The sequence below is a fragment of the Crocodylus siamensis genome, chromosome 1, assembly GCF_052110815.1.
Source record: "Crocodylus siamensis isolate JL-2025a chromosome 1, ASM5211081v1, whole genome shotgun sequence".
Lineage (NCBI taxonomy): Eukaryota > Metazoa > Chordata > Crocodylia > Crocodylidae > Crocodylus > Crocodylus siamensis.
The window spans coordinates 123,570,916-123,596,135 of NC_143395.1; the positions used below are offsets into that span (position 1 = coordinate 123,570,916).

The 25,220-nt window shown below is 40.3% G+C and overlaps 1 protein-coding gene across 16 annotated transcripts in view; it reads left to right on the forward strand.

Moving 5' to 3' along the window:
* Nucleotides 1–13,617: 13,617 nt before the first annotated feature.
* The window catches only part of ARID1B (AT-rich interaction domain 1B), a 446,992-nt gene continuing 435,389 nt past the window's right edge, over nt 13,618–25,220 (forward strand). For 15 of the 16 annotated variants that reach the window (XM_090041757.1, XM_090041776.1, XM_090041803.1 and 12 more), the window contains exon 1: nt 13,745–15,313. In XM_090041757.1, the coding sequence (XP_089897883.1) occupies nt 13,892–15,313 (1,422 nt within the window). In that variant the 5' untranslated portion in view covers nt 13,745–13,891. Of the gene's footprint in view, nt 13,724–13,744; nt 15,314–25,220 lie in introns of those variants that run through there. The other variant, XM_090041894.1, reaches the window with a different exon arrangement.

Below are 25,220 nucleotides of genomic sequence, written 5' to 3' on the forward strand. Positions count from 1 at the left end.
TAGAGTAAGTTGCTGGTTGTGTAACGTGTAAATAAATTACAAACTGAGACAGACTGAGAGACACACAGAACTTCTTTTCTGTTTCTTATAACCTATGCTGCCTGACATGGCTGCTCCTCCCAGCATGCTCCTCAGTGATTACCTCATCTGAACACAAGGTGCAATAAGAACAGTTAGATGATTCAGCCACTAGATGGCACTCAACAGAGTATAAATGTACTGAAATCAAGTGCATTATAAGCTCTTAGAGCTGTAATTGGCACGACTGTTATTTTAGTTAATTTATTGGTTTTGTAAAGTGTTCTGGGCATATTGCAAACAGTGTCATATTCAGTAGTTTTGTATTATACTGTATTGAATTAATTTAAAGATACATGTTTATGTATCCACTAAACTCCAGATTACAAATAAATACTTCGCATATGTTAAATATATTATGTCAGTCTGGCTTCTATGCTGTGCATGCTCCCAAAGTCTTTCTACTAAAATGTTTTTGACATCTTTGTTGACAAAATTTACTACACATGAGTATAACTGGTATTTAAATTCATTGTTTCAGCCATTGTTACATTTTTAAATTGTGTTTTTAAATTCCTGTAAAACAAATACAATTATAGCCTAGCCTGTTTCAAGGAAGACTGCTTCAAAACTCACATGCTAACTTAGATTTTCTTGAAATCTGCTTTGCCTCCTGGGGATGCTGTGGAGTGGTAGTGGTCCAAATGTGAGGTCAGTTGAGCAAGAAGTTCCAAGACACAGCCTTCCCTAGGAAAAAAAGCATTTTACAAAATAACCTAATTCTTCTCTCTCTCTCTCTCTGTCTTTGTTGTGAACACCTGGGGCACCAACTTTGTCCCTGATTCTCCTCTAACTAACCGTGGTCACCCAGAATTGTCTCAATTAGCACATGGTATCTACATAGAAACAATATAAAAAAAAATACTAAGGGTAAATCTGGAATCAATAGGTCTGCATATACTGAACTGATGCACCTAAGAAATGAAATGTGCATATATGGCAAAACTAGGGCTCTTTGGAGCAAGAAGGTTTTCAGACTTTTTTTAATCATATAACTGTGCAATTCAAAGTAATATTTTGTGCCCACTGAACCTGTGTCATACATATGCATTTTTTAACCCTTCCCCAGGCAATTTTTAGAAAGCTTTGTGCATAATGAGTAGATGATGCAAAAGCTCCTTTTGGAAGTTTTTCTCTGTGACCAATATTCGTGGTGTAAGAACAATATTCTAAAAAACCCTAAAATTCATATGAAGATTAAGATTTCAGTTTAACTGTATTGTCAAGGAAATTAGCATTAACTAACTAGGGAAAAGAAGGCTCTATTAAACATTTGGGTTAATTTAATCATGTTTCCTGAACCATAGTATCATCAAAGGAAAGCAAGTCACAGGCTGCTTTGGTCTGGGATTCCTAATACTTAGTCCCCTTAACATGAGCTACGTGTAACATTTTCTGATTTGTATAACTTTTTAGTACAGAGCTAGGAAATATGGCTTGGTGGACCAAAGAGAGTGAATACAAGCAAATGTTGGAGAAATGCTAGGGTTAGGGATTTTAATGGAAAGCAGGGAGGAAGGGGAGTGTTAGGGTCAGAGAAGTGAGTGGATAGGAATGGTGTGGGAGTCTGAATAGATAATGGGAATAGGGAGAAGTGGTCAGACAAGTAGACAGGAATATGAGGGGATATTGGGAAAGTATAGGGTAAGTTGACCAAAAGGGATGAGAGATAGAAAATGGAAGATGTTGGGAAGGCTTTTAGCTCTAGCTCCCAAATACATCCATGCCCCACATCCCAACATTTATAGTATATGCCCGTTGACTCCATGCCTAGTCCCTTCACTGTTACTCCAATCTCTCATTAGCTCCTCAGCCTGTGAGTTCTGTGCCAATACTTGCTACTTACTAGTGAAGATAGCTGAAGAGAGAAAACCAAGCTATGCTGACAAGCAGAGAGATAAGAGATAACACTATAATAGTTATATAAGGATATAATACATCAGGTAGTGAAGGACCTAATTTGAAGCTAGTGCCCTCAGTGATCAGGATAACAGTTGCCAGTCACAGGCAAAGGAAGGGGAAAGCTGGGCTGTAATAAGTGATAGTGCTAACAATTCACTGAATACTAAGTTCCCAATATTTTCATTTATAAATTGAGTTTAGGTCATCTAGCAGTGCCTCATTCTCCTTCAAAATGCAGAATAACACAATAAACTGGCCAGTACTCAAAGACTGAGTGAATACCATGCAAACCTGGCTAATACTAATCACCCCTCCATTTCTTCCAAGTTTTCCTTTTTTTAGGAAAACTCTAGTGTAAATTCCCTTATAATTTACACTACAAAAGTTTTGCTGGTATCATTATAACGGCAAAGCTCCTTTGTGTAAACAGAAGTTATATCAGCAAAAGAAATCCTTTTACAGTGTAGTTAAACCAAATACCTGAAAATTTATGCCAGACAGAGAACTCTTCTGCTTGTATAAGTTTCACCTATACATGAGTTTTTCTGATTTGGTTAGGGGTCTGATGTTTTTGTTTGCTTGTTCTACATAGTCCTAACAGATATAGTTATGATAGCAAAATATTGTAGTTCTGGCCAATTGCCCATCAAAAGGGCTCCTCCACCCTCTGTCTGGTCCTCAGTGCGGCTTCAGAATCATGGCGGCACTCCCCCACGCTTGGAGCACTCTGATTGGCTGTTTCTGTTGGCCAATCAGAGTGCAAATAAAGCATTACAGACAGACAGACAGACAGACTTAGGCTTTTATAATATTAGAATACATCTAGCCTGAGACAAGTTATACTGGTAAAAGTGCATCTATATTAGTGGTTTCTGTTGGAATCGTTATTTTGGTTAGGAACCAAACTTCTTCATACCCTTCCTACCCAAGACTACCTGTCTTGGAGATATGACCTTGATCTCTGTATGCGCCTTCCAATTTCTTAGTCACAGCTCTACTAAACTGCCCTATTAAACACAGCCACACATAACACAATACATGCAGCTGGAATACTTTCAGATAATACTATATTTCAAATCAGTGGAACACAATACAAACAATGGCATGTTATATTAGACTTCCATCATGTCAACGTATTGTAGACTTGTCCAGTTCACAGCTAGAGGAGCCCATTAGATCCTCTAGTCCAAGCTGCTATGTGATACAGGCTAGAGAAAGTAATCTGAGTACTTCTAATAGTTTTTAATTGATTAAGCACATTCCCAATGTTGATTTGGAGATATCAGGAAATAGAATATCCACCATTTCCTTCAGAAGTCTATTGTTCTTCCTGTAAATATTACTGAAAAATTCCCAAAGGCTACTACCAGCTCAAAGAAGCAGAGTTACGGAAACACTGCATGGCTGATGCGTATCTTAAGTCTTCTCTCTCCTTGTGTTTAAGTGTTGAGGTTTAGATACTCTTCACTCTTCTGAAAGGCCATGAAGTACCAGTAGGCAAACTTAACTCTGTAATAATGAAGGTTTGCGATATTTTATGTATGTAATTCTTGATAAACCTGTTGCAAAGTTGCAATAATTCAAAAGTAAATCTAGGGCACATCCAGATGAGTGCACACGTGTGGTTAGCCACACTGCAGACCTGTCTGCAGCACCACAAACAGAACCTTGTGCTTATGCAGGCATTTGCTGCACTACTAATTAGCAGGGCAGCAGGCTTTTTGACACCAGGAGATCCTGGTATCAGAAGAACCTGTGGCAGGAAAAAGTGGGGCGGTGCATGTGGCAGCAACATGCGCCACAGGAAACTGGAGTTTGGCCGGTTGAAGCCACCCTCTGGCTGCCGGCCAGGCTCCATGCACCCAGATCACTGCTGCTGGAGCTCCAGAAGGCCTCCAGGACCCCAAGTGAGACTGCTGGGGTCAGACCAGATGCTAGCCCCCATCTCCCCTATCCTAGCTGGGGCAACTTGCTGTGTGCCAGAGTGCATAAGCATGGGTGTTCCCTGCGGACAAGCAGCAGCAGCATAACTATGTGCTGCTGCTATTTGTCCCCAGGAAAACCCACGTGTGCACTCATCTGGACACAACCCTAAAGGCTAATACTTCACTATATATCCATGTTACTAGCGAGTTGACAAGAGATGAGAGAGGATTCACCTGAAAATAGAAGATTCAATTAAAACAAATACTACTATGGTAAAAAATAGCAAGAGAAAACAACAAATTAGCAAAACAATAGAACTCTTTCAATTTTGTTCTACCTATCCAATTTCCTAAAGTATGAACAGCTCAGTTTACATATTTCTAGTTTAACTAGTAACTTGCTAAAAATAATCAGCAAAAGAACATTTGGTATGTGCAAATGCACACTCTCCTACAGCACAGTGGACCAGAGCATATTTCAACAGATTCATAAAGTTCCCATTCCAGGATGAAAGAAGAGTCAGAATTTTCTAGCTTCTGCAAATAACTGAATGAATAGCCAGGTAACAAGACTTTTATTAACATCCAGTTGTCACGCATACTCAAAGTCCAGGTGATCTTATGCACAATATTCTTGAATGCTTGACAATGAGGAGCTAGTAATTTTCTCAATGTGATCTATAACAAGTGACCTTTATTGGGATAATTTAGGACAAGTCCTGGAGTACATGTAAAAGCGTTCTTTGCTGGGAGCAGTTTTTCCAAAATCTGTCTGGGAAATGGCTTGCAATCTTACTCATCTTCATAGGTGTTTGGTGCCATTGATTTACAATTTTATGTTGCAATTCTAACAGGTTTGCTGAAATAGAGCATACACGTATGAAGGACATTATTGAGTCCAATACTTTCTGCTCCGGAGAATGAGATAGTTCCCTTTCCCATTTAATCATAAATGTTTCTTCAGTGGGCAATAAAGAGAAAGCAATGGCCTTATACAATCACCCCACAATGTTCTGAGATTCATTGCTAAGGAATAAGATTTGCTCAGATAAAAAGGGTTCTGTAATACAAGTAGACTTAGCATCAAGTTGAGTAAAGAACTCCTGAACTGGTGGTAAAGAAACAGAAAAGCATGTTTCATCTTTTACTGTATTTCTAAGTTAAAGGTGATCTTGTTCTGGTTGAGATAAATATGCCAAACCAATGCATCTCTATTTTCTTTTCCTGTTTTTAAAATCAGAGCAGTAAAACATGCATTGGACCTAATATATGTAAGTAGGGACAGATTGCTTTTAACTTGCTACATACAGTTCTGCTGAGCAAGTGTCATAATTCCTGGAAATGAGAGACTGGATTCAGATCTAGTCCATAAAAGCTATTAAGGGTTTTCCACACCAACCAACTCATGATCCATCTTTATTCAAAATCTGCCTGGGAAGCCTCTTAGTGTCCTTTGCTGAACAGTAAATTAGATTTGTATTTCTGTAAGAGACCTCCCCTTATTCAATAGGCTTAAGTAGCAATTTTAATTATAGCTAGACTCTCTTTCCTGCCCAAATAAAGTTAGCAATAAGTATGTTAAATAGGGTAAACTACTGAACAGGGTCAATAATAGTGAGCTTCAAAACTGATATAAAACAGTTTGGTTAATTAATTCAGGCTGAACCAACCCAACTAATCACTGGTGCCTTTCAAATATACTTCTGTCTTTATAAATGCATGGGAGAAATTTCCTTTTCACAAACAATGTACATTAAGGTGAGATTTTCTGAAGTGCTTAGTACTCGTTAATGCTTCCACAAAAAAAGCATTAGCAGCAGCATTAAACCAATACTAAGTGCTTTGAAGAAATCCTACTCATTAGGGGCCAGGTTCTTGGGACTCAGAAGACAAGGGGGCTGAATGGAAAGTTGGCTTCACATTACCTTGGCATCTCCTTGAAGCTGGAGACACCAGTCCAGTCCCAAGGTACAATTTAGAACAGCTCAAGGTGGTAGTTGCTACCAATGGACCTCTCAAAATTTGTTCCAACAGCTATTAATCACCATGGACTAGGGCTGCCCAAGCTGTGCTCCTTTTTTCTTGGGTGTTTGCCCTGTAAGCTAGAGGCCAGCATGAAGGGATGCAAGGTAGTGGAAGCTTCCTTGACAGGCCAAGGGAAATTGGCTGGATGGCTTCTCTTGGCCTCCAGCAAGGCAGAAAACAGATGTAGCTGGAACCAAAAAAACTGACTTTGTGTGTCAATATATATGCAAATATTTAATTTTGATGGAGCCCACTGAAAAAAGTAATCCAGGCCAGGGCTCTGTCAGTAATTCCTGATCAAAAAATTGAGGCAATGGGAGAATTTTTCTGTTAACCCATAGTTTTCCTACAAGCTGTCCACAGAGATAAATGTTAAGAATGGACTGCTTGGGATGAGAAACAAATAGCAAAGCATCATTAGTGTACAAAGCCAGCTTATTGTCAGTTCCCAAGACTTTGATGTCTTTGATTCTGGCATCTGGATTTTTTGTTTTAGTGCAGCTGACTACATTGTTAATTTTTGTTTTGTTAAATAACTAAATAATATTCTTGCTTAATAAACAGGTAATTTAAATGTTAAGATCAAATCCATTTTAATTTCAAATAAGAACAAATGAGGACCCAATTGAAGGGCCCAATCTTGAAAACCATACCCTTATTCAAGTTCTGTGATAGAATTTAATGGAATAATTTATTGAAAAAGGATTGTGCATACAAGTTTTGAAGAACTGATCCCCAAATGAGTTAAAGATTGTAATAGTAAACTACAAGCATTCTCAGATTGTTTGTGCTCGCTATCTAACAACAGCAACAACACACCTGAGATATAGGGAAGCAAAAAAGCAGTTGTGGGGGGGTGATTTATTAAAAAATGCATTGCTCCCATAACAAAGATTGGATTGTGGCTTTGACAGACTGTCATGTTGTGGCAAAGAGGATGTGCAAGTGAAGCACCCATGTGGCAGTCAGTAGCAGCATTCCATTTGCAGAGGACAGAAGCAGGCTGAATGTACCCTTGGGGAATACATTAATAACTGACAACTACCAATCCAAGTCTCTGCTCCACCAGATGCTGCCTGTGAGACTTTGGATAAGCCATTTTAGGTCAGGTTTACACTGCAGCAGCAGCATGTCCCAATTTGGCTCTTTACAAGCCAGTTCTGTCCACTCCTTCCTGCCAACCTGATCCAACTAGAAATACACCTACTGAAGACACTCCAAGGAGGCTTTACATGGCCGATCGAGACCACAGTCTCCAGTGCACTTGAGAGCACCAGCAAAGAAGTCTCCAGACTGCAATGTACTCTGCAGGGGGTACATTTTCCTTATCTGAAAAATTGGGATAATTCCTAGTTCACGGAATGGTTGGACAGATAAATACAATGGTGAGGTTCTCAGATGCTACAGTAAGAGTAGGATAGAATACATACTCTAAACAGAATAGAATACAAGGCCGAATCATAACTGTCACTCTAATGAGTATCTAGGATTGTGTATGCACATTAAAGATGGTCAGAGGAAAAAATGTCTAATGTGTAAAAGTTAAAAAAAAAAAAAGTCCTAATTTTGGGCTACAGTCCATAGTAGACTGCTGGCTATACACACAAATAGGTTACAGCTGAATAAAGGGATGGAGGCTATCACAATCTATTCAACAAAACAGCAGGTCATATCTATCATGTACAACAAAACCACTTAAACTTAAATATTTTGGAACATAAAATCCTCTGCCAGGTTACCGAACAAGGGTGAGAAAGAAAACCATTTCTTTGGGCTCTAAAAGGAGGAACTCTTGAATGATTCTATGAGTTTTTAATGGGGAGAAGCAAGTATTAGCTTGTTAGCTTATGTTGTGAGTTTGATAATGCTTTATGTATAAGGATTGTAATTGTTTTCCCCTATATAGTTGTCAGGCCCTGATCCTATAATCTGATTCTGTGTGAATGGAGCTCTGAGCCCATGTACATCAAACTGCAATCTTCTCCCCTAGTACCCTTGTTGTTTGTGTGAGTCTCTCACATAACTGCAAGTGGAGAAAGGTTTTTAAAAGACAGAAAAATGGGAACAATTGACAGGAGAAACAAGGACTGTTGTATATGAATCAACTTTCAGCAGCCTTTTTTTATTTGCAAATTAACATGAGTATAATATAATACTTTAAAGGAAGGGCATAGAGCCTTCCTTAGACTCCCCAGAAACAGAAAGCTGTTCTCAAACAACAGCATAGGAAACCTATGTCTGATGGTCACTTGGTTCAAATATGTGTAGATTTCAGAGAGGGGTGAACCCAGCAGCTAATAGCACCCACTGTTATTGCCAAGCAGAACACTGTTCTAATTTAAGCAGTGGTTGTGCTCTACCAAAAAAGGACAGAGATTCTAGGAACTGTTCATCAGAAACAGTAAAAACCTAAATAGGTGCTTAATTTTGAGCAAGTGAGTAATCTCACTACCTTCACTGACATGATTCACATGTGTAAAATCAGGAATGCATTCAAATGATTTAGTGGACTTTCCTGAGATCACAATAGTAATGTTTTGTAGTTTGTGTGATTGTATCACACTAGTATAAATTAATTGAATTGCCCAGGATTAGTGGCATCTAAAGAACGGATTTTAATTAAATCACAGAATGTTATTCTGTACCTGTTCTGGTCTATAAGTTATTAGTAAACATTATATATAAAAATTATTATGACCAGATTAGATTAAATTATTGTACTTTGCATACAACAGATTATTGCATATTGATAATTTATCAACTGGGGCAGTTGATGTAATGTATTATTTACTAATATGTAAAAATAAGCATATGTAATAAAAAGCCAGAGCACTGGGCTACCTATGTGCTGGTTATTAGTGGTGGTTTGAGGTTTTTTGTTTTTTAATTTTATTCATTTAGGAATCACTGGAATCAACTGAGACTTGCGTAGATTTCAGTATAAATTGAATTTGATTCTGAACAAATGACAGATGTATTATAATTTATTATAATTTATTAATTCTAATGTTAAAATGCCAGATTCTTCTGTTTTTCCTTTTAATTTACTACCAATCTACAATAACTGAAAAATACAGTGGATTTCTGAATTACATTATCTAAATTTTCAGTGGACTTAACCAACATATGAACGTAATACAAAGAAAGAAAGAGTTTAAACATTTTATAGAGTATGGTGGAAGCCGAGTCAGAGGCAACAAGCTCTTGAACCTCTGGTTGGGCTCTGAAAACTTAGATCTTTCTTTTAAAAAAAAAATCCAACCCTCCCCCCCCCCAACAACAATGCTGTTTTCCCTTACCTTCTTTTACAAAGATTAATGCCCGAATACTGTAAAAGTCTTGGTTTACTTTCTATGCGTCTATTCATGCTTACTTTTCATACGTTTGCTCCTTTTATTTTATAAAATTTGCTTTGGCCAAGCAGAAGGCTGGTCTTACGGCTGTGAAAGGTATATGGAGTTCATACTGGACCACCTAAACAAAGATGGCCTGGGGTATCAGAATCAACAACAGTAAGTTTAGAAAATTATACTGTTAATCTAGGAAACTGATCATAGAGCAGAGTTCTAAATGTTATCAGAAAATCATCATTCAGTAGAAGTATATAGCAATGGTTTATGCAAAAGGAACTGGTACTGTATTAAATAACATAAATTTTTAAGAAATAATAACATGGAAGAAATGATCAAAATTTAAATACAAAGTTGCAGTTGTACACTTGTAATACTAAAAACTTGATCTAGTCATTTTGCAACAGATAATATGCATGGCAATTACAGCTTTTTACATTATATGCATTTATATTCATAATTCATACATATGGAGAGAGCTTTTGGAAAGGATCATTTGAATTTAACATACACTACCACTCATCATCTGAGCAAGGATAGCAAAAGGTATTTCTACATTATCTGCGATCTAAAAAACTGAACCATAGTTGCTTTGTGTCGTGCTTCACTTGCACAGACTGCAGTGCCTTCTGTCTACTTTAGGGTGTGGCATCTGCCATTGGGGAGGAAAAACTGGCATGTGTTGCCTTTTATAGAAGACTGATTTCATTGTGCTGAGGGCCTCTATTTTATAGCCTTTTAGGTCCAATCTTGTAGCAGAGTTGCTGAAACAAATGGAAGGACACACTTTTTAGTATAAACTTTTCAGGGCTGAAGAGTCCTCACTTTTTTCCCAGGGAAAATATTTTAAAACTAAATCTGTGTTAAACTTTGTGGCTTATTTTCCTGTTCAGAACTTGTTACCAAGTAAGTCAGAAAGTATTGTAATCCTCAAGTGAGCTACCTTCAATACATCTTATCACATTTTTATATATACCTGTACACACACACACACTTTTACATGAATATAACTATCTAAAAGCATAAATGTGTAATTGATTTTGTATATGATTTTAGAACACACAAATAAATAGACACAAGTAGACCTCTATATTTATATTTGCATATGAAAGACTTCAAAAAATCAACTTACGTGGTTTAATGTGTATAATTAGTGTGTGTTTGAATATGGAAAAGAAGAAAATCCAGGAGAAAATGTCAAAAAGGATCACTAACAAAGATGTAGTATTCTCTTGGCAAAAGCTGATGAATGATTTGGCATGAATTCATCTTACCGTTCTGTTATTCTCTTTTCTACAAAAATGATATACCCTCTTTTTCGCAGTTTGCATAGGATTGCAATTTGTTGTTGTTACAGGCTGTAATGACCCTTGGGTATGCACCTGATTCCCCCCACTAGAATTACTCACCAATTTTTTCCACTGTCTCGTTTTTGTACTAACCGTATAACATTTCTACACTTGCAGTACCAAAAGGAAAAAAAAAAAGCAAGGTTGCATGTAGCTGAAATACAAGCATTATGAACACATAGCTGACAAATTTTGAGACTTGCAAACTAACTCCATAACGGAAGTCCTAATATTTTCTGATTTTGCTGCACAGCAGGAAATAAGTCAATAAACACTGGACATGCATTGTTCATACATGTTTCAATAATCTTTGAGTGTAAGTCAACATTATATATCATGAAGCTTCTGTTTTTCAGTGTTTTCACAATGGACACAAAATGCCTTCCTATTCATAAGGCTGTCTTCTAGAAAATACAGCTGTTTAAAACATTGGGATAAAATATTTATGCCAAGTAATGAATTTTAGATCTTGACAAAATAACATTAATATCCTATTTTGCTGATGTCCGGAAAAAGCTATTTGATTTTCCCCCTCATTTTACCAGTTAAATCTTGCATGTGACTGTTACCTTTACGCATATCAAGTTATTACATGTATCAAAGCAGTTATTTAAAAGAACTAACCACCAACACTTGCCAAAAGGGCTACTATATAAATGAAAGTCATTATTATTAATGTAACAGTTTAATGTTGAGTAAATGTTGCCTTGCTCTCACACTGTACTTTATATTACTACATTTCCGTGAATGTCTAGCCCAGTGGTCTCCAAAGTAGGGTGCACGCAAGACAATCCATTGGGGTGTGGGAAGAAAATATTAGAACTTCTATTTATATAAATATACATATATTGGGGGGGTGTGCTCAAAAATTTTTTTTACTGATAGAGGTGTGCAATCAAAAAAGTTTGGAGACCACTGGTCTAGCCTATCCTTGGAATAATGTTTGTGGGTTGTGACTGTAAGACTGAAAATGTTTTACTCTCTTTAAATCTTCTTGATCTGCATATAAATACAAAGGACATGTTGAAAGCAGCCCCATACCTAATGGCTACATTAAAGACATAATTAGTTCAAACAATCCCTAGAATTCTGAGCAAGCTGGACACCACAGACAAGTGCAAAAATGCCCCTGTCGCTGAATTTCACATTGTATTTTACAAATCTCTGCATGCCAAAGACACTGTTGTAAAAGCGTATTTTATTTTTTCATCAGATCATCACAGCCAGTACACTGCATTCCTCTTAAGAATAGCAGGAGAAAGCTTTTGAGCACTGTGAGGTAGACTGAGAAACAGGTTAGAGGTCTGGCAAGTTTAACTAGGTTTTCTTCTTCTTAACCCAAAATTATACATTATTCACAAGATGTTTGGGTTGTTCTCTTCCCCCACTTTATCTCCCAGACTACATTTCATGAGGACCCAAAACATACTTAGGAGGAGGGCTAAATTCCTTCCTGATGGAAATGCTTTCTATTCTAGCTGAGTTTTATCTGCACTGGATTTGACCCAGGGCTGCCTAGTTCTTAGCTTTTGGACTCAGATGAACTAGAGCATCAGTTTCATACGCGGTTATGCTCTGTACAAAAGATGAGGGAATGAACTGGACCAAGTGAGTTTTCTCCCCACCCTCTCTCTGACACTAGGGTCACCTCTCTGCCTCTTTTTCTCTAACACTAGTTTCCAACTTGTGGTCTGCAGAGCCCTGGGAATCTAAGGGGTCTGTAAAAGATGACTACCATCAATTAAAAGTATGTGAATACCCACACACTTACAATTCAAAGGCGTCCATCCCTCCATTCAAAACTTCCAAAGGGGTCTGCACCTCCATCTGACATTTTTTATCGGTGTGCAAATGAAAAAAGGGTTGCAAACCCCTGCAGTAGGGTCACCTCTCTCTCTCACACTAGGGTCACCTCTTTCTCTGCCTAACACTAAGGTTACTTTTTTCTCTCTTACACTAGGGTCACCTGTCTCGCTGTCTAGAACTAGGGCCACCTCTCTTTCTATAACACTAGGGTTACCTCTCTCTCTCATTATCTCTAACACTCGGGTCACCTCTCTTTCTAACACTGGGGTCACCTGCCTCTCTAATACGACAGCCACCTCTCTCTCTCTCTGTAATACTAGGGTCACCTTTCTTTTTCTCTCTCCAAAACTAGGGTCACCTCCAGTGCTGTAGCATGGAGTCGTTGAGCAGAGTGGCCACCCTAGCCACCAAAGTGATGGGGATCCCAACAGGCCCTGCTTAACCAGGCCAAGGGTAGGACAGAGCCACAAACAGCTCATTTGGGGGGGAGGGGGCATGGGGAGGGCAGCTCTCGCTGCTGCATGCACTCCTGGGCAAGCATGAGGGGACATGTGCCCCCTGGATCTGTACATGAGGCAAGGGCGGGCTGCCACTGTGGGCTTTGCGTCACGTGCCAAACTTCTTCGCCATGGCACTGGTCACCTCTCTCTCTAAAACTAGGGTCACCTTTCGATAACAGTAGGGGCACCTCTCTCTATTACACTGGGGTTACCCCTCTCTGCCTAAAATTCGGGTCACCTCTCTCTCTAACACTAGGGTCCCCACTCCCTCTCTGTCTCCCTCTCTCTAACACTGGGGTCCTCGCCAGGCAAAAAAATAAAGAGAAAGGGGGAGCCCAACCTTCCCCAGAAAGGTGCGGGGCTCCTGAGGTGGCATCCTCTCCTCTCCTGCCCTCCCCGCGTGCGGCGGCGGCGGCGGCGGCGCAGGAGGGAGGGAAAGTCCAGTCCGCGTTTTCCAGGCGCGCGGCGGCAGGCCGAGAGAAGTGGATAATAGTTGTCGGAGCTCTCTCTCTCTCGCTCGCTCTCCCATGCCATGCTGGGCCGGAGCGGCTCAGTCAGACGTGTATTTCCCCATATCCGGGTGAGGGAGGAAAAGGCAAGAAAAAAAAGTTTCATTTAAAACCCCAACCAACAAAAAAAAAAGGAAAAAAAAATCCCCCCCTTCAAAAAAAAAAAAAAAGAAACCCACCACCACCCCCGCTTGCTTCCAGCAGCAGCAGCAGCGAGGGAGGCAGCCGGAGCAGGCACGGACCCACGGCCGCCCCGGACACGCGGGGAGGGGAGCTGCGGTAAATTTCGCGTGTGCGGCGGCGGGCGTTTGCGGGTCCCCTCCCCGGAGCCCGTCTCTTTCCTTTGCTGCGTTTTTTAATTCTTCTTCTTCTTCTTCTTCTCCGTTTTGTGCGGCTCCCCCCCACCCCCACCTCCTCCTCCTCCTCGCCGGGCCTCGCAATGTTGCCATGATCATGGCCGCGCAAGTGGCAGCGGCTCCGGCGGGGGCGAACAACAGCAAGGGCAAAGCGCCGGGCTTGCCGGGCAGCCTGAGCCAGGAGCGCGGCGCGGCGGCGGCGGGCGGCGGCGGGGGCTCCATGCTGGGCGCCGGGGACGGCGGCGGCCTGGGCAGCGTCCTGCAGCACCGCGCCGAGCTGGGCACGGCCAACAACGCGGACAAGGACGGCGGCGGCGGCGCGGCCCCGATGGACGCGGGGCTGCTCCCCAACCACAAGCTGAAGGGCAGCGAGGCGCTGCACCCGCACCATGCCCTGCACCATGCCCACCACCACCACCACCAGCACCACCACCTCGGCGCCTTCCCGCCGCAACAGCAACAGCAGCCGCCGCCGCCGCAGCAGCAGCAGGCGGCGGCTCCGCACCATGCCATGCAGAAGAGCGGCGCTGCGCAGCCCAGTGCAGACATGGAGCAGCAACATGGAGGCAAGGACGGCGCGGGGGGCGCCCAGGCCGAGCCGCCGCCGCCGCCGCCCCTGCTGAGCAAAGGCGGCCCGGAGGAGGAGGAGGAGGAGGAGGAGGAGAAGCTGGGCGAGCCGCGCTACGAGCACCCGGCGCTGGGCGCGCAGCAGCAGCAGCCAGCGCCGCCGCCGCCGCAGCAGCCAGCGCCGCCGCCGCCGCCTCCTCCCCCCGGCGCGGGCAGCGGCTTGGGCGCCGACTTCAGCGCCTACTTCGGCCCCGGCGCGGCCCCGGGCACCGGCGGCGGCAGCAGCAGCTCCGCCGCCGCCGGCCGCGCCGGGCCTTGCTTTGATCAACATGGCGGACAACAAAGCCCCGGGATGGGGCTGATGCACCCCGCGGCGGCCCCCGGCGGCATGGACCCCCTGCACAACTCCCACGAGGGCTTCGCCAACAGCCAGTACAACCACTACCCCGGCTACGGCCGGGCCAGCGGCGCGGCGGCGGCGGCGGCGGGCGCGGGAGGAGCCGGCGGCGCGTATGCGGGCTCGTACGGGGTGCTGAGCTCGCCCCGGCAGCAGGGCGGCGGCGTGATGCTGGGCCCCGGCGCGGCGGGCGGCCTGGGGAAGGCGGCGGCGGCGGGAGGCGGCTTCCAGCGCTTCTCCAGCCAGAGCCCGCACCCGTCCGGGGCCACGCCGACGCTCAACCAGCTGCTCACGTCCCCCAGCCCCATGATGAGGAGCTACGGCAGCGGCTACGCCGACTACAGCAGCCCCGGCGCCCCGCCGCCCCAGCCGCAGGCGCAGGCGGCCGCCGCGGCCCCCGGAAGCCAGCAGGCAGCGGCGGGCATGGGCCTGGCCAAGGACATGGGCTCGCAGTACGGGGCGGCCAGCCCGGCCTGGGCAGCGGCGCAACAAAGGAGCCACCCGGCCATGAGCCCGGGCAGCACCGCTCAGCCCCTCAGCAGGACCCAGGTAACCGCAGGGTGAGGGCCAGGGGCCCCCTCCCCTCCCGCATGTGGGTGGGTGGGCGGGTGGCAGGAGCCCCGATTTCCTTGCCGGCTTGGTTTCTTGTTGCTTAACTCCATGGCAAGGGGGTGTCCCCATGCCTGCCTCTGGCTGGGCTGGGGGGGGGCCTCAGTGGTGGGCTGGATGTAGGCCGTGGGCTGTGTCGCTTTTCTTCCAGCTTATTTGTGCCTCCCCTCAAGACACCAAGCCTTTGCCCTCTGCTTTGAGCCAGGGATTGCAGGGCCCCAGGCCCTAAGTGGGGTGGGGAGGGTGGGAGAACGGATGCAGAGGGAAGGTGGCTGCTTGTCTGACCACCCCAGCAGTACCCGGGAGCAGATATTGATCAGTCTCCATCAGGATTTTTTTCTTAATTATGTCTCTTTCTTCCCCCCACCCCCTCCAGAGCAAAGAGCTCTGTCCTCGCCTTTTTACCCAGATGAGTTCATTGTTGGGAAGGCGCTCCAAACACTGCCAGGTTCCTTCTGGCGGCTCAAAACGCGCGTGCCGTAGTGGCGAGGGTCCCCTGATCCGCCCCGAGATCTGTCCTGGACCTCGCTGGTGTGCGCGTGTCTGCTCCCCGCAACAAGAATAACCCGTTGGTAGAAGTGTGGGGGGTGTTTGGAGTGAGCCGTGCCCGTCCAGGCATGCATGGTCCCCAATTAGAGCAGCAGAGTTCTTGCTTTGTAGAAACAGGCCTAGCCCCTGAAAGCCCTGCTTGTTTGGACGAATGCAGGCGACTGATTAGCTAAATCCAATATATTACTAAATCAATAGATAGTAGATGATTGTTGGATGCTCTATATAGCTGGCTATTTTTTTGTCCTCCTCCAAAGTCGAGGGCTTGATTAGGAAGAGCTTTGCACTCTTGGTGTTTCTTGCTAGCAGTCTGAACCTAAAGAGTGACTTGATCTCCTTTGCAAGGTTTGGAATTTGAATTGTGGAGGTAAACTGGCTGTAATAGTCTCCAGACAGCTGCCTCTGAGTTGACATCTAATCTGCCATCTGATTGGCTCCTCTCTCACCATTGGGCATTTAGCACTGCTGATGTAAATAGAAGTGCTGAGCAATACAGTCACAAAAATTCTTGCCACAAATAATAACTGAGCAGTAGCGCTCACAGATGCAAGGTTAAACGTTCTTAGAAGAAGCCGAAATAATGAGCAACCGTATCTACCTAGTGGAGGTTACATGTGGATCGACAGAAATTATGCCTGTGAACAGCATAGTGGAAAGCTAGCAGTATCTTCTTTATTTTTAATACAGTTGTTAGGTGACTTTTTTCCCCCTGGGCGTTGTTTTTAGATTTGTGTGTGCGCATTTTGCATTAATCAGATTTGATATAACAGCATTTTTAATAGCATGGTTTTGATGAGAGTTCAGTTCCATCAAGTGGTACTTAACGAACAAACCTTTATGGGTCCTGCTAAACATTTTAACATAGAAATGTCAAAAGAGACTAGATATTTTTAATTCTAATTTACGTCTAGTATATTCTTGATTTATTTTTTATATTTAACCCTGGTGATGTTGGTAATCATTTGTGTGTATGTGTGTGTGTTCTGTCTGTTTGTGGCACCTATATCAGAAAATATATCACGTGTTACACAAAGAGGAAAAAAGCCATTCAAGCAATCCGTCTGTTTTATTTCCTGTAATGAATTCAGGTCATTTAAAAAAAAAAAAAGGTTTTAAATTTGAATTGTGGTGCAGCAAGAAACTTCATCATTTAATTATTTTTCTGTACAGAAAATGAAATTATGCTTGCTTTTCCTACAGAAAAATAAATTGTATTTAAAAGGAATAACGCACCTAAGGTTTGTGGATTCTTTTCCTCCTCAACTAGGTTTTGCTATTAAGAGTTGCTAATTTTTTAACAGCTTTTCCAAATTTGGAAATACTGTATAGAAATAAGCAAAGATGTACACTTCTGAGGATAACAGCCACCTGGATTTTACTATATAAGAAAGAAGCGTGTCGTAGAGAAGATATTGCTTGCTTGATGGACTAATTTTAATTTAATAATAATGATGTGGCCTTGCATGGATAGAAAAAGGTGTTTGTCTATTGTCTGCAGACTACAATTGTCCTACTTTTACTTTCTATTGCATTTTTTCCCCAGCTGTTCCTGATGGAAAGATAAGGATTTCGTAAGGTTATTTTTTTCCCCTGTTTAATACACTTTGGTGAAAAGGGTCATAAGATATCATAAAGTTTTGAATCTTCATATACATAACCTTACATAATTAATTTTAAAAGATTTGCATTGTCAGCTTGGTTTAAAATGTAGGTAGTATAACATTTATAGCTGTAAAAGCTAAGAAAAATGTACGGGGACATATGTAGGTGTATGTGCTATTTCTTCATGGCAGAAATTGTTACCAGTGTGGGGGGTTTTTATTATTGGAATTGAGAGTAAATTCATTCATTATGTTCTCAGTGTGACCCTTGGAAATATATATTTTTTATATATATTTATAGGTCTATGTTTTGTCTCACAATTAGAAATTTATTTTAGGTACCTTTAGAATATGTAAGTTGTGGCTTGTGAAAGAGAGGCTGGCAAGATGCTGTTCTTTGATATTCCCCATTATATTTGTTAAAAATGGCATCAGTGTTTTTGTTCCTTTTGTTCCTACTTCTATCATCAGACTAGTTTATAATATATAATGAATAGAAATTTAGCTAGATTCAAATCGGTGGTTACTAAAAAAAATAAAAGCTTTGTATCAAATGGAAAATGATAATTTTCTGTTACTGGTAGCAAGTAATATTTAGTAAACATATATATGTTAATATTAACATGCATAGACAGAGACCAGCACACGTGCACGTATATCTTCTGGTACCTTTAATGAGTGCTGAAATTGTACATTTTTAGCATGTGTGAAATGGAACATTTAATGTAGCATTTGAGCTTAATGTCTGTGATGTTTTTCTGTTTCACATGTTGAATGCATGGGTGTGTGTAATTAAAAATGTGTCTTATCATGTGTCTGTAATGCAAGTTATGATTGGATCGAGGACATGTAAAAACTATTGCCCTGGGAGTGGGAGGCAAGCCTGAAATGGCTATGGAAGACACTGCTATCTCTGGGAGGTTATTTTTCTTAATGTGCAGGGCAGAAGATTTTTGCTTTGAGAGAGAATTTCTGCTTAACTCATTCAGTTATTTTAAGGATTTTTTTTTACTTCAGTTTCATTGATCTATTCGCCTAACAGGTATGATTTGTAGTTTGAAGAAGAAGCTGAAGAAAGGAAGAAGCACAAATATGCAAAGCACCTGGATACTATTCATACTACAAAATTATTTTGGTTGTAAATAAGTTAAGCGGGAGTAATGACATCTTGTCAGCCATTTGATTACTGAGTGCTTACTTGACAATATATAATCCAAATATTTGTAGTCGTGTGACTTTTGTCTACTCTTAATGTCAAGTTCTATAATAGGGGGTTAACACATTAGGTTAGGTGTGTATTGTATGTGCCTACACAGGGAGAACTTGTCTTTTCAAAGAGTATTAGATTACACAGGACACAGACTGATTGTTAGAAAAATTCATGCATCAGAACTTTTTTTTTATTTGTAGGGGGTTTTTTCCCACTACTGAGTGTCCTGTTTTCCAGCCCCACAACTCATCCCAATTCCAAATGGGCCTGATTCTGAATAGCCTCTTGTGCCAATTCCATTGTTTTAAGATGTGAGTTTTGTTGTAATAAGCACTGAAGGGTGAGGTCCTGTGTCTGGGGACCATTAGACAGCTCTCACCATGGGTCACTGATTCTCAATATGTTAATGGAAAAACAAGGTTCCTTTTCCCTGCATGTTTATCCAAAAACAGTTTCCTAGATGCATTCTCTGTCCCAAAATAGCAATAGGGTCAATTAGTAGCATCTTTATGTATTGCAGTTATATATTTGACACCTTGTGGTTTGGTGTTCAGTTATTGGTTTCTATGGTAGTGGTTAAACGTACAAATTGAACAGCAGGACTCTGTGTATAAAATACAGTAAGTAAAGAGTAGTGCAATATTTTGTATTATCCTCTCCTTCACATTAGACTTCTACAGCTGAGTAGTCAATTAATGTTTTTCTAGTATTCTAATCCAAGCTTGTGGGAAGAAAAACTAATGCATTTACTCTGTTGTCATGTTCTTTGGATGCATATAATTTAAAAAAAATCAAGATTGCCAGCTGCTTAAGCTCATTGTCAAGCATAGTCTACCTAATGTTACTGTTTAATTTGAAATACAGTGTTTTTAAAAACAAACAGCAAAATTAGATGAAAATCTAAATAAGCAAAACAAGTTTTTAGGAGGCATGGAAAGGCCTGTTTTTATTTATTTATTTATTTTTTATTTCTGTGTCCAAGAAACGTATAACATTAACTTTGGGTGTTACAAAATTCTCACTGACATATTAAGTAGCAGTATTTTATTTATTCCTTGGTTAGTGTCCTCAACCTTTTTGGAACATGGGTACAATCTTACATTTCAATGCCTTTTTAAAATGTCCCATTTAAAGATGATTATCTGTGGGTATGTAAAGCAGTGTTACCACATTTAGTGTGAATGCATGCTCAAGGCTTGAGAATTTCAGCTCCCAGTAGTGTTTAAATGTGGTAGGTTAACTTGCCAGAATATATCAGAATATATTTTAGCATTGTGATTAGTAGATTTGAAAAAATAAGATTCCCTCCTCCCCTTTCTCCTCCTCCCCCAAATATTGAGGCTATTTACATAGTACTAAATACACTTTTGGTAGGACTGGGTGAGTACTTAAGCTAATCAAACTTGAATTACTAATATACCTTTGTGATTTTCAAATTTGCTTTGAAAACAGATTAAAAATATTTGAGTATCAAACATTGTTGGCTTTATATTGCATTGCACAGTACTGACTCCAGGAAGTAAAATGAATTCATTAAAATCTCATCGAGCTAACTGATATAGTAGTAGGACAGACAGCATCAGATTTAAAAAAATGCTTAAAAGCAAATTCTTATCTCTGTTACTAGAAATACCTTTTTGATTTATTTAAACTGACAGATCTTTAAATATCTAATGTCAATATCCGTATCCCAGATACTATATTTACTCTCTTTATTTCTCTTATCTTGGGCAATAAAAATAGATTAGCCAATTTCACACATTCATATTATGTTTCGCACTCAAGTTCTCAAGTATTAGCACAATGCTGCGATATGCATACTTTAAAAAAATTCTTGTTCTGTTGTGTGGCTGGATTTCTAATCTAAAGTTGCATTTTTTTTAGGATTCATTAGGAACTTAATTTCTTAGCTAAAAAAGATGAAATTCATCCCTGTTTTGAGTCCCAGTAAAACCAGAGATATCACACTAGGGATGAATTTCTGCATACACAGTCCGTCCTACAAATACAAGGTAATGAGTTCCTATATGACCAGTTTTAACTGTAACAATAGTGCTTCACTTCTTTGATCCAAATGTGTTTTATAGGTGGATGTGATTATTTCTGTTTTATAGATTTTGAAAGTGAGGTGCTGAGTGAGTGATATGCCTGAAGTCAAACAGCCATTGACACAGTTGGAATGAAACCACTGTTTTAGTAATATATAGACAGAACCCAATTTTGGTGCCCGTATTACTAGGCTCTTCTAAAAATCCATCGTTCCTATGGAGGGAAATTGGTGTTAGGAGACCCAGTAGCAAAGACAGTAGAATTTTCCCTCAGCAGGATATTAAGCTTTGCAGACATCCGTACTTTGCTTATTCGGGCAGTAGGAAAGGCAAATGTGACTCTGTGAAGCTGGACACTCGTTCTTCATGTTAGCATAGTCATCTTGAATTTTGAATTATAGTTCCTCTCTTTCAGCAGTCTGTATTTTGTATTGTTTTATTATCATGCTCTCATTATTGCCTGTGGGAAAACTTTTGGGTTTGTATGTATTTAACTGAGGTCACAGTAACTATGAATGGGTATATGTGAGGGCTTAGTATGGACCACAGAACATTCATTTTTGTTAAACAAAATGGAAAGAATCCTGGTTGATTTTCAGAGACCACTGAGTTTATGGAGCTCCTTGATAGGATAATGCCTTTTAATTGTAAGCTGAACAAATTGTATACAGATATCAGTAAGACAATGGCTATTGGACCCCACAGTATACAATTTGAAGTTACTTTTCAGAGTAAAACTGTTAAGTGATGGTACCTGTGTTCCAGGTTGGAATTTGATGAAATGCAGAATCAAGGGAGCTTTTTGTCATAGGTGACGTACTATATTTTTTACAAAAAGATTTTTATTTGACAAGCATCTATGAGAAAATCTTGAAGTAGCTAGCTATGGCTGCAGCCATCTCATTTTTTTAAACTGAGATGCAAATGAGACTGTTCCTTTTCTTTTTTTTCTTTGCCTTCTATTCTGACTTTAGAAATTTTGTACTTGTTAAATTGAGCTCTATCGCAGATCAGACTTTTTATCTTGGGAATATACAGCATCTTGAACACCTGTCCTTCTAGCAAACTTTGTATGTTCTGCTCTGAAGTTATTGGTCATTTGGAGATACCCAGAGAAGAATTTGAATTTCTTTTGCACAGAGTTACTGTCCTAGAGACGGTGTTCAAAAGTTTTGTCTGTGTATCTTTCTTAAATTTGTTGTTGAATCTTTCTGCTGTGGAAAGCATCTAAGAAGAATGTAGGTGGAAGGTGCCTTGATATGTATGCCAAATCTTTTTAGCTAATACCAAATCTGGAGAAATTTAAGAAGATGAGACTGCTATTAAGTTTATGAGCAGAAAGTATCTAATCAATTGATATTGAATTGATTTCCTGGCTCCATAACTATTCTTGTGGAATTACATTGAGTACAGAGATACCAGCATTTTATCTACCTTTCATGTTACTACTTATTTGGAAATCACCATGTTTTTGCAACTTTTTAAGATTTAGTATCAGTAGAAGGATATAACCAGTTTACCAGTCTCCATTATCTAATTTTAGGCATATTACTTGTTTTTATGCTTCTGAACTTGGCAAACAGGGCTTTGAGGATAAGAATTCAGCACTGTTCTTTTTTTGTACCTCTGTCTCAACCCTTCCTGCTTTGTTTCACTTCTTAAATCTGAATAGGCAATTTTATTAAGGACAGTATTGAATTTATATTTATATTAAGTGGTCCAAAATGCAATTGATAATAAAAAATTCAGACTCCCCTTCTCTCAAGTTGTTGATATGAGACATTTGTAGTTTTCTTTGTCAGTGTCTGATGGTGAAATAATTTAATGCAAGTGTTGGTTAATGGGGGAGGAAAAAATCCAGCTTCAGCTCGTTACTAAAATATTTTATTTTGAAAAATATATTTATGTGTGGGGTGGGGGGGGTTGCTTGTTACTTGTATTTTCTATCACTTTTGTTTTCCTTCTTCCTTATTTACTGAAAATAGGGGAAAAGGAGCAATTTTATCCTGACCAAAATATATTTTTAGTGAAAACTATTCATCATTTCATTACTAGTAAGATCTTTTCAGCCTTTATTTTTTTGGTGTTGTTAATCATAGTATATGGGATTTTTTTCCTTAAGAGCCCTATTATAACTGGATTTTAAAGTACTCCCTATGCAAAGTAAATTTACCATTTTGCGAGTTTGCTTTATAACATGGTATCTCTTGTCTGTGTTATAACATGATTCAGCTTTGCCTATACACAAAGGATCAGAAGCATTTCACAGCTGTGTTGCTGAATCAGTTTAAAAGGCCTTTAAAAATGAGCGGTGTAACTAAGACCAGGTCCGACTGCAAATTTTGCTGCTAAAGCTGTGTTGGTTACAAGTGTGAAATAAATCTCAAGCCTATATAGCTATGCTAAATCACCCTGCTTTCCCCAATGTAAATGTGTTTTATACCAGAATCTTTTCGTTGTTTTAACTTACATTGTTAGGGTACTATATTGGCAAAATAGTCATTTCCTTTTTTCCCCCCTTTTGATGCAAGCTGGATTTCTGTAGGGGTCTTTACTGGTATAGCGATCCCAGGTTAACTCTGCTAGCAAAGGTTGAGAAGTGCGGACTAGCCTTAAAAGGACTATTTGGTCGCATTATAATTAAGGACGTTCAGATTTACGCATTTGATGTGCAGAAGACTATTCTTTTATAGTACAAACCTTGGCATGGCAATTGGCTTAAGCGAACCTTTAAATACAGTTCTGAGGCAGCTCTTGATGAAGGCAATAAAGAAAATCAGGTCTAAAAAATCTGTCAAGAAACCACCATTTAAAAAATACTTGTGCTTTTGAAGTTCCATTCCTAATGCATAGTCTTGTGTAACCCCACTAACTTGGGAGGAGTAGTGCCTACTTAAATCAGCAGTAAATGCGACCATTTCTGAGTATGTGGCAAAGCTTTAGAAAGGTAGAATTGAAAAGGTGGTGAAATTGGGACATTTTCACCATCCTGATATCATTTATGAGTTTCTTTTATATTTGTTTAACTTAAATTTCCCATATAACAAGCAAAGGTAATATTTACTTGTTTATATAGAGTGCTTTGAGTTCTTTGGTTACAAGGTGCTTTTTAAATGCAAAGTATCATTCAATTCTATATTAGCATAATTCTGCTAGCCAATTGTCATATTTTCTGAGAAGGGGGGAAGATGGATTGCGCATTGATTACTTTTCTTTCTTGGAAAGAATTTGAGATAGCTGTCCTTCAGATTGATTGTTTGGTTCGTTAGATTGTCAGGCTTATTTATTTGTAAGTGAGGTATTGAAATGTCAACTCTGAAATTTTCTTTTGAAAACAAGACTGGGAATTGTAGTTCTTAAATGGTATTCTTTTAAGGTTAAAAATAGAGATAAGGAGGTTTGTTTTGACAGCGTCTAAGGAATTTGCTGGTTTTATTTGCAACTTCTTGATTCAAATGGAAATATGGTTGGATCTGTGTATTCCATGTGTAACAGTTTGTCTCAAGTGTTTTTGGATATTCTTTGTTTACATGAAATACTAAGTACTGAGGTTTTATTTTACATTCAGTCAAGTTTGTTTGCAGAAAGTAATTTGCTTGTTTTTGTGATCCTATTCAGCACTGCTTAAGCAAAAATTCTGAATATAGTAGAATAGGTCCTTAAAAAAAATAACACCTTTTCAAAAGGCAATGAATGGGTGTACAGGAGGTTATGTAAAATGAACTGAATCGATTGCTGTTTAGCAAGAATTTATTCTGAAAAATAAAAATGTTTGGCACCAGATTTGAGAGAACTTCAGTCACATTGCAGCAATAAGACACCAATTTTGCTTGACAAAAATTGATTTTATTTAGTTGTTCCTTTTAAAAACAAACAAACCAACAACCAAAAAGATGTAGTAGATTTCTGTGGCATAAATACTTTTTTCTTGCCATGTTTATTGCCGGTGAATTTCACCCCCAATATATTGGTAAGTGCCAGTTGGCTATATGTTGTCTGTGTTGGTTTTTTTTAATTTTTGTGGATTTTAGGAAAGAGCATCCTCAAATAATGTTAGGTTGCTGTTTAGATTTTTTGAGAGGTGTGTGATGCAGCCAAGGAGGGGAGGCTGGAATCTGGAGTTAATTATAAATGGCATTTTTGTAGTGTCTGTAAAAGTTTCACACATGAAGCAAACTAGTTAGTTTGCATGGCATCACATGATCAAAATATTTTTCTCCTCGCTGCTGCCAGAAGCTATCTATTGCTTTTCAACAATCTCGCTTGTTGGGCACCACGCCAAGATGTTTAAGACAGCCCCTTACGTGAGCTGTTCCATTCTTAACCTCTTTGACTGAAGTGCCATGACCTTCACATATGTAGATTAGCCATGTGCTCTGTGAATTGAAACTTGCTGCCTCAGGAAGAAAGGGTTTTTCTTTTTATTCCTTAGGGAATTT